At 39.3% G+C, this 10,734-nt stretch overlaps 1 protein-coding gene across 10 annotated transcripts in view; it reads right to left on the minus strand.

The window, feature by feature from the left end:
* NRXN3 (neurexin 3) overlaps nt 1-10,429 on the minus strand; it is a 708,775-nt gene extending 698,346 nt beyond the window's left edge. For all 10 annotated transcript variants that reach the window (XR_008437480.1, XR_008437481.1, XM_053979714.1 and 7 more), the window contains exons 1-2: nt 10,134-10,429; nt 3,383-3,544 (exon numbers count right to left, since the gene is read on the minus strand). Coding sequence is in view for 8 of the 10 variants with exons in the window: in XM_053979714.1 (XP_053835689.1) it covers nt 3,383-3,544; nt 10,134-10,421 (450 nt within the window). In the remaining 2 variants the exon portion in view is untranslated. The remainder of the gene's footprint in view (nt 1-3,382; nt 3,545-10,133) is intronic.
* Nucleotides 10,430-10,734: the final 305 nt, after the last annotated feature.

Below are 10,734 nucleotides of genomic sequence, written 5' to 3' on the forward strand. Positions count from 1 at the left end.
ACTCAAGGAGCCCTCTTAGCCCCAAGATGAGCAAATTTGTTGGTGTACTCTCAGACTGATGCAGTCTAGAGGAAATACAAGAGCTTACAGTGGAAAGGCTGAAAGTTTCACCTCAAAGTCTCCATAAATCCCTTTACTTTCCTTGGAACATGACAAATCCCTAGAGCCAGTCTTGAATGAATGCAGAGACCATTCTGCTTTAACACCTTCAAGAGCTCAGTACAGGGCTTGGCAGGATGTTCTCCACCGTTACAAATAGTGCAATCCATTTGGGGTGTGCTATGTCTCTGGTATCAGCAATTACATAGCTAGGACTTAACTCTGAAAGAAGAGCTTTGCTCTACTAGAAAGGACAAACTGAAAGGAACAATATTTGTTAATATTGTTCCTACCCCTTCCTCTAACTTACTTAGCTCAGAATGTTTTTGTTAAAAATCCAAGCTCCTCCACTACTGCCTAATGAGAGACTGAGCATCCCTTTTGGCCATGGAGAAAAAAAATATGTAAGCTTAAAACATAAGCTATGGGGACCGATTTACGAAATATGCTGACAAGCTACACAGAAAGCCAAGTAAAGCTCCTCGTAGCCAGTTCTGGAACCAGACACATCATAAGCACACAAGCACTGCACTAACCCAGTTCTGCCTCCTCCAGGATCAAAGCTCATTGGAAGTGTTACTGGACCACTACTATAAGTGGGGTGCTTTTAAGCAGACTATAGCTCTAAAGCAGCCATCAAGTCAAGACATCTGCTCATACACATCTCCTGTCATTGCTTAGTCAAGTGAAGATTACAAAGCACATTTTGATTATCTGTTTTCTTCCTCTCATTCTTAAGCAGTTGCTTGGGTTTTCGTTCTCACAGAACATTATGAGCCTGGGATGACTATGTTGGCAGCTCTTAGCACATCATGCAAGCTAACAGAATACAAATGATTATATAAATAATAAAGCTGCTGAAGATTTTCTTGTCACTGTTTTCTTTGCTCCATTGGCTTGACTTAAAGCACACATAAAAATGGCCTCTGCTAAGTATTATGTTCATAGCATCCATAAATAAAATTAAGATCCTGATTTAAAGAGACACTAAGAGGCTGTATCTCCTCCTGCTTTCAATCAAACTGGGATGCTCAGTGCCTAAGAAAACCAGGCCCAAGGCTCTATAAATGTAACCAGAAGGATTTGATCTCTGTATGGCCATTTGTATTCAAGCAACAAAGTTTCATTTCCTATAGAAGATGCTCACAAACTCTTCTCTAGCATATGTACATCCCTTTCATCTAGAGGTCAGGCAGGAGAGCAGCTTCAGACCCTAACAACTCTCCCTCACATCAGAGGCCTGGCACATAACATACAAACCCTGACACCACGAGTTGAGCATCAGTAGGATGATGACTTGACAAGGCAATTACAGCCACCAAACAACATCTAGCTCAGCATTGTTGCTTCCATGACTCCTATGAAAGCTTTTATAACACTTTGTGGAGACCTCAATATCTGTATCCCTATTAATCACAGTGATAATCACAAATTGCATTAGAAGAGATAAGAAAGAAGACAAAAGATGACTGCAAGCCAGCATCAAAACGAAACTGTACCAAGTTTGGGATTTGGACAGAACTCATCTTTTAACTGTTTTGTTTTGGGTTTTTTTCCAAGGATCACTTTTTTTGTTCCTGCTGCTAGCCAGGCAGTCCAATCTCTATTACATATGTGTGAATTTTCTCAATGCTGTGGATTAACTATATGGCAAGTGCAACCAGCCAGAATAAGACAAAAGAGTTTCCAGAACCAGCTAGCTCTTCCTGACCAATGCAGCCTCTCAAGCGCACAGACTTAGAAACCCAGTGTAAGGACTTAAAGATCATAATTGTCTGTCTCAAATACTGTTAAGGCCATGACTTTGCCATGAGATGAGCACAGAATGGAGTGACAGGATAGTGCTAACTCCAGGCAGAGGGGAGATCTGGTCAACACATCCTGGGTAATGCATCCAGACAAAACTTCCCACTGTGGCGAAATTTGTAAAGAAGCAACTTCTACACATATCACTGGTCAAACAGAGATCACCCCAAGTTATAGGACAAATGGCATCTGTGACCACTGAGGGACACCCCGACCTCCCAATCCCTTCCCCAAATACGCCTCCATGGATACCAGGAACTTGGACTGTAAATTAAGCCACCATGACCAGGAACTTGAGATAACATGGAGGTGATTCTATTGTCCAAGTGTTATCTCAAGCCTAGGGGGAGGTAAACAAAGCTGTGAGAGCAGAATGTATAACTCATAATGGACATAAAGAATGCAGAAATTATGGGCCACAAGGAAAGCAACTATGCTGAATCAGCTTGGACTGGGTAAAAGGTAATTCCATCAGGGGGAGATTGTGACTGCTGACTCGCAATCCACCAACTCAAGAAACCCACCAGCTAAAAAAACCAGGAAGACTGAGCATGGGACTAATTAACATTAGAAGTGAGGGAATAATTAAACCAATAGAATAAAAAATGTGTGTAACCAATGAGCATTAATTCCTTTGTTTGAAAAGATACATAAACAGTTTTGAGTGACCCCAGGCCCCCCACCACTGAGAAGCCTAGGGTGAAGGACCAATGGGACACCACTGAATGCATGAGTGGTGACTATCTTCTGTTTGACCTGTCTCTCTCTTTTTCTCTCTTTTCCACTTCTTTCTACCTCTCTACCTAACATTTTATTGTTTAATAAAATTCATATGGTATTGTTTGCACTTTAATTCAGGGAGAGGCATCTCCAAATAATGATATCGTAACACACGGTACACTTCATGTCCACATGCCACATGATTGGCACACCTCCCTGACACACTCGCATGCTGCATTCTCCTTGCAAATTTACACTTTTTATGCTACCTTCAACTTTCATTTTTCTGTTTTATTCTATTTCTCTATCTTCCTGGAAAATTCAGATCTAACTATACTCCCAGGTGAAATCCAGGACCTTAAAATTATTCTAAATAAGCTTCTGATTATGATTTTTTCATCTCAAAATGCTGTTTAGTAATCAAAGACCATTGTTCCTTTTATAATGGCTATTGCCTAAGTGCCTAGAATATAGTAATGCTTTCTTCTGAGGGGTTAACAGCTTAGAGAAGACACCTCTCCTACTACCATGAGCATTTTTTTCTGTAATCCAAGCACTGGAGGTGTGATTCTGCCCTTAAGTTCAAGAGTTTTCCAGCCTTCTGACCAGCTGAATGACAAGTTTATCTTTACAGAGCTGCTGCAGTCATCAGTATAAAATTAGGCACCAGGGAAGGAATTAATTGTGTAAGGCAGGAAAGAGTGACAACTTTAGCAAATCAAAAGCACAGAGACAAGAATTAATTTCAAATAGTTACCTCTTTGAGGCAGCCCATGAAGTTATTGCTTACTGGAGACCCAGGTAAATCAGCAGTACTGGGGCTCCCTCCCACGTAAAAGAAGTCATCTGAGCCCAGCATGGTGTAGTCCTCCTGTGTGTAGCCCGTGGTGGTAAGGATGCCATCCACAGAGATTGTCACCTGTTTGAGGGACACAATGGACAAAAAAAATCCCAGTAATGACCTTACAATCCTGAACAGAACAACTTACCTCCCCTATAATTTTATGCCAGTTTTATTAAGGATTTTGTTGAGATTTGGTATGCTTTTTTTTGTTTAGTTAAGTCGAGCTCTATTTTCTGGTCTGATTTTCCCACAGAGAAATGCTTCAGCATCTGCTTCTTCCTTTTCTGGTGCATCAGCACTCTCAGGCTTACCCAGCAGCCTATCCATCCAGATGCTTTCCATCTATTCAGGCCAGAAAATATAACTGTCCTTGAAAGACGTTTCTCATATTAGCTGATTTTATGATTAATTAGAATTTATTTTCATGATTACAGTTAGTTATGGTTGTTAGTAAAAAAAAAAACACTAATGAAGACAAGGTTGGTATTTTTTATTTTTTAAGTTTCTTTTGCTCACAGCACACTGACAATCATGCATTCAGGGATAGGGGGAGAGGGAACTCACTTTCAATACATTATGGATGTGCATGCCATGTACCTGGAGAGACACACACCCACCACCCACCACAAAGAAACAAACAAAAAAAACAAAAAAAAAAACAGAAAAAAAGAAAAAAAAAATTCCAACTAACCAAAATATCAGCATAAAATAAATCAAACGAAAATAAATTAAAATAAATCAATCACACACCAACAAATGTGATAGAAGTGGATATGAGAAAGAAAGAAAGAGCTACAAAGCGTGCACACACTGCACTTTGACCAGTCATGCCAATATATCTAAGGTCCAGAAAGATGACAGGAAAAAAGCAAAATAAAGAGAGAGAAGGAGAAGAAAAAGGGAGAAACAACCATTTCACACTTGCATGCAATCAAAAATAAAAATACCAAACAAATTCCATAATAACAAAAAAACTCAAAACGAAACAGAAATGTCCCCAAAATTTCTAACCACAAACACATGGAGGTTGAAGGGTGACAAAAGGAAAGGGTGGGAGAGGAGGAAGTGAATTTGATGTGTTTTGCTTAGATGTTGTTAGTGGTTGCAAGGGAAGATGGAGGAAAATAGATCGAGGCCAGGAGGAGACGGGCGAGTCACCAGACGTGGACATGCCATGCAGAGTGTGTACTGAAACAAACAACTGGCTGAGCTCCTGTTGGCCACGCAGGTAGAGGTCAGAGAGAGAGAGAAAGTGAGAGAGAGAGCAAGAGGGAGGAGAGAAAGCAGAGGGAGGGAAGTGGGGGAAAATCATGAGAAAGAGGACAACTCTGGCCAGTTTGCCCGTAATAGCCATTGTCACAACAAAAGGGTGAGAGAAAAAGAGAGCCTTCACCACCACGGACTAGAGGCCCTGCAATGGTTCTGATCTAGAAACCTTCAGAGTAAAAAAAAAAAAAAAAAAAAAAAACACTAAACTAAAAGCCAAGAAAAAAAGCTAAATGAAAACAAAAGCAAAAGAAATAAATCTAAACTCAAAAACAAGGGACAAATATTCCAACAGTTTATCACTGAAAAGAAGAACTGAAGACAGAGGTGAAGAAAACAATGAAAGAAATGTCCAAACCCTATTTCCAGAAGAGCTGTTAGTTGCTTTTGATGCTCATTTTTCTATTCAAAAAGAAGAAAGGAAAGAAAAAAAAAAAAAAAAAGAAGGGGGAAAATAACGTGTTTTCAATGAAATTAGAATAAAATTAAAGGAAGCAGTAAGTATAAAGGAGGGGGGGAAAGAGCAGGTAGGGGGAGGAAAAGGCAGGTAACACACGGCAAACCCAAAAAAAGAGACAATAAGAATGATATCTACCAGACAATGTAGTTTGTTTACCATAGCGTGTCCAATGCCTGAGTGCTTTGCGGAAAAGGGGGAAGAAAGGAAATTAAAAAATCGTGAACAGAACGATTGTTAATTAAAATAACTAAAAGCAAAGATGAGTCGTTAGGGTGTTAGTACATTAGTTGGTTAGTAAAAATGACACATTGCATGAATGATCTAGTGTTAGTTTTTCAAAAAAAGGCGTGGGGCACCTGAGACACACAAAGTGAAAAAGAGGACAATATGACCAGGACTCTATGGGGAACCATGCCATTTAGACTGTAAAGAAACAAGGAGCTGCTTACTCTTCCCAGCCTGGTATTAGTCATTAACTTCTACCCTCATACACATTATCCAGACCTGAAGCAAAGTTAAAACAGTGCAATACTTACTCTTCAAATGTTCATCAAGGTGCTTCCCTCAAACAAGAACCTTGGGCTCAGAGATATACACAGAGAGTACACAGCTTCCCCCTTCAGCACAAACCCAACCATGACTCCCTTCGACCCACCACCACGCCAGCTCCTCTTCCAAGCTTCACTACCCTCAAGTGCTGCAGAATATCACAAGGCCAGTATTTCCTTTGGCTGGAGAATACAGATGAAGATGAGTCCAAGACTCTGTGTCTTTCTTCCAAGTTTCCCAGTCTGCAGGTTTCCTTACAGTAGCTGAGTTTCTGACTTTCAGGACAAGCACATAACAGTGCCTGTGCTTGGCTGTTTGCCTGTAGCTCACTTCTGTCATCCAAGATACAGGAATTGAATCTCTCCTACTGTAGGGAGAAACGTGTCAAGAAATTGTGTAGAAAGAATTGTGTCCCTTGTGTCCAGGTTGAAGACAGAAGATTGACAAGACCTAGTGTCCCTCCTGTTTCACTGCATCTCTGTTACACAGGAGCTAGGAGAATTTACCAGTTGGTTTGGTTCAGCAGAACTTTTTTAAGCTGTCCCGAGGCATGCAGGCATCAACTGTTAGAACCTACACTTGCCTTCTTTGCATTTTAGCAGTTAAGGAACTAAAGATCTTCATAGTAGATTTTGCATTGTGACTAGCTTTAGTGTTAATAGGAAAGGGCAGCCTGTAGAGGCTCCAAGTCCCTGTTCCAGTGTGATTGAAGTTGGCAAGAATTATCCTAAACTACACAAGCAAGATCTACACTGCCTTGTGTAAAAACCATCTGCTTGTATGCTTCAGAGTTGTGCATTGACTAGGGAAATAGGGTTTTGAAGACTTTGTGGCATTGAGCATGAAGTCCCAAGGTTATGTGCCAATGGGAAAAATTATGTGAATAATGAAATAATAATAATAGTCTGTACTTGGAAATAATGAGCACAAACTCCTGAATTCTTCACCAAGGAAGTCTTACTCACAGCAAATGGTCGTGTTAGTAAATTTTTACAAACAAGGGAGTTGAAGTATGGGACTGGGTGAAGAGCATGCTAAAAACCAAACAGAGTGTCAGCAGCAGACCTGAAGACAGACACAGAAAGTCTGACCTTCAGTCTCCTCTGCTCCTCCTCCCACCAGACCACACTGCCCCAAACACACTCTGAAAGCCCCAGTAAAATTCAGCCGTGATCCTATTGCTAAGTAAAGATTTCTCACAAGGCAGAAAGAGGGCTTAGTTTTAACTGAAATAATAAGATAAATAAACAAGGAGATTTGCTTTGACATTAACAATCACTACTCAAGGGAATCTGTGGATTCACTTGGTTTGTCTCTAAGGAGATTAACTGCTGTGATAGTCATTTGATCTAAAAAAAAGCAGACCTTAGTACTCTCCCAGCTTAGCTACAAAACATTTAACAATTCCAGAAAGTACTCGGCAAAAGTCCAACTATTTAAAGTTCCACTCTAATTCTAGAAACAGCCAAAAAATTATTCAAATCCTCCTCCCCTTTCTCTTAGCCCCCAAAAAAGCAGAGGAAAAGATTAGATAGGATCCTGAAGCTGCTGATAGTCCATTTAGCTGCAATTGCTTAGATTTAGGTAATATTCTTGGAATGTCTAAATTATTGCCTTTAAAGTTCATTTTAAGGGGAAATAGATCTACCTCCAGTGCAGTATTTTCAACCAGTTACAAGGAGGCTACTGATTTTGTTATAAAGCTTCAACATTCAGAGGCAATATATTTTATTGGGACTTTATGTTTGGTTTTGGAATGGGTTATTTAAGGAAACATGAGCACAGCTGGAAACAAGACTTTCTAGTGAACTATATTATACTGCAACGTTACAGGTGAATTTATGTCAGGAAAGACATAGAACCGATAGTCTTTTACATACAAAATTATTTAGGTGATACAAAATTATATTGGATGACAACTTTTAGGACTATCATGACTGCTTTGCCTCAAGGCCTCACCACTTCCAATATCTGGGCAGCTTTATGTTCTGGGTCAATGTCTTAATTTTGAGACAGATCAAAAGTTAAAATGCAAGCATCCAGGGAAAAGATGACTAAAAAAGAAGTCCAGCCTTATTTATATTTATTGGTTAACTGTATTCTGTCATGTTTAACTTTAGAAATGGACCCCAAATCACCTCTGCTAATTAAATGTAATTTTATTTGAAGACAGGCCTTTCTTTGTAAAGAGCCCATCCATCTAATTAAAACATCTTCTCTCTTGGCCAGTAAAGTTGGACCCTTTAAGATTTCAGGATCACTTAGAAACATTCACAGTGAATAGATCAGGAGGCTCAAAAATTTACAGTGCTGCTTAATTGGCAAGAGACTACCTACTTTGTAATAACTGCCAAAGTACTGCCCTGGTCTCATCAAATATGAAAAGGCATAGACATATTTCCATTTTCTTGGTCCACTTCTGTGGACCAATTAAAAAATCACTATCTAAAATATTAAGAAAAAGAATGTAACAGCTTCCCATCCACAGTTTTGTTTGTGACCCTCCACCTTCTGCATCTTCCAAGATTCAAACCAATCCTGGCATTGAAGCAAGGATTAATTTTGCTTCTGGCACATTTGCCCACTGAAATTCCTTTCAAATGAAAAATAAAAAGTACAATTAACTAAAATGGCCAATGACCTCTACTGAGATATTCAAGGACCAGCTGTTCTAAAACTACCTAAAAATTAAAAAAAAAAAAAAAACATATTAAATAAATCCATATATTCTGACCTTTCGAGACTGACAAACCTAGACCACTTGGTGCATCTCCCTCTACTATACTGATGAGAAAGGTTAAACAAAATAGGATCATTAAGACCACCCACTGCATAAGAAATGAAATTTTCATCTGTATATAAACTATGGAAAACGTATTGATTTTTTCCATAGGTGAGAATTCTGTAGTCTCATTAAAGTTTGATGACAGATTTTTTTCCAGACCCAGACATCCTAAGCATGTAGAAATATAAGGACTTAACGTGTGAAAGACAAATAAAAATTTGCAGCCCCAAACCCAAATATTGAAAATAAATGAATTCCTGATAACAGAAAAATTATCCACTGACCTCTACTAGTACAGACTTTTTCTGATTCCTGGCACTGATTATCCTATACTCACAGACACTTTGCTCTTAGCTAGTGTAAAATGCTACCACAAATTGCATTGTATAAATTTACATAAAGCTATTTAAAGGTTTTGCTAATATTGACATTAATGTGAAAATAAACAGGTCACATTGTATTCACAAATTGATATTTAATTTAATTTAAAATCTTAGTTTACAAGCTATTTCTGCTCCTCTACCTATCAGCAAGACATCAAATAGCTCCTGTTCACCATGCAAACATCATTTATTATGCAGCGGATGGCCCTTAGTGACTTGATATATTTACCAGCTTTCAGAGCAAAGTTATTTAATTTTTTCTTATCTATTTATGTATGAATTTATATTTCATGAGAAAGGCTTCAGGATTTTAAGAGTAGCCTACTACCAAATACGTCACCTGATATAGTTGTCTGCTAGGAAAAGCAGCGTGTAGATGTGCAAAATTACAGTGGTAAAATCAGAAAAACTTTTCCGAAGTGGAATTGTAGGGTGCTGGGTTAATCTGAGTTTGCATAGGGTTTTTTGATCCTTCCACTTTTCCAGTCCTCACAGCAAACAGAAGAGTCTCAAGGCAGAGACAAGAAATAAAGTAGAATCTCATTATAGAAAGAAGGGAAAAAAATCAAAAAGAAGAAAAGAAGAACAGAGAATCAAGAAGACTCAGAGAGACTCCAGCCAATTAATTCCAAAGCTATAAAGTTAAAATAATTACACACATACCCACCAGTCTGCACACCTGCACACTCATATGCACACACAAAAGAAAAGGAAAAGAAAAACAAAAGACTTTCAGAATTAGAACTGTGACATCATGGCAATGGTTAAACCAATTAACAAAACTGAGAGAAAAAGGAGAGAGGTGTAGAGCGTTGGCTGTTGGCAATAGGCTCTATTCCCACAGTAATTAAATGCAACAAGAATATTACTGATTAGATTGAATCATAATTAAGGAAATAATAACTTTTAAAAGGGAGAACAGAAAAAAGAAAAAAGGAAAAGGGAGATGAAAGTAAAGTTATGTCACAAGTTTTTATTATTAAATCAAACCAGGAAAAAACCAGAAAATTAATAAAGTGGAAATGAAGATATTGCAGGAGGGATAAATTCCCATCAACTAATGTTTTTTTCACTGTCCTTTAGGCACCAAGATCCAGAATAGGTGGAGAAACTCTAGCAATAGCACTGAGCTTCCCCATTTCTCCATTACTCTCACCCATCTGCCTGTCCCAATAAAACAAAACAAAACTCTCCCCAGCACTTTCTCCCCTCCACCATTACCTGTCGCAGGTTGCGTGTCACCTTAACGTCGTGCCACGCGTTGTCATTGAACTTGCCATTGACCGGCTCCACGATGGCCTCAAAGGCCCCAGACCCCAGGTTGATGACCAAGGAGACTGCACCATCTTTCAGGGCCAGGTTGACGTAGTCAGCTGACTTGCCCGTGTGCAGAATGAGCCCATTGCGTTGCCATGTCTTGAAGGAGAGCGTGATCTCATCGCTGCTGCTCTGGATGGGGTTTTGCGACAGGTCATAGCAAAGGTATTCGGAGCCACGGAAGGTGGCCATGTTCTCATCTCGCGCTGGAAAGGAAGGGAAAAAAGAGATCTATTCAGCGGTCAGCCAAGAAGAGATTTACGGTCGTCATGAATTTAGGCATCCCACGGCACTGTCAGCTGTAGAGCTAAATATCAAGGCATGCTAATAACTGTAGAGCTCCTTTTGTAATATGGCTACCAAGAGAATTAACTGCAGGGTCGTCAGTAGCGATGAATTTCAGTGCTGTGTTTTTAGTTTCACTGCAGCACTGTCTCCATAGGGACCATTCAACAGTATGCGGTGGAGTCCAGGAAAAGCACATTTAAGGACTGTTATAAGACAT

Source organism: Vidua macroura, chromosome 6, assembly GCF_024509145.1.
Source record: "Vidua macroura isolate BioBank_ID:100142 chromosome 6, ASM2450914v1, whole genome shotgun sequence".
Classification (NCBI taxonomy): domain Eukaryota; kingdom Metazoa; phylum Chordata; class Aves; order Passeriformes; family Viduidae; genus Vidua; species Vidua macroura.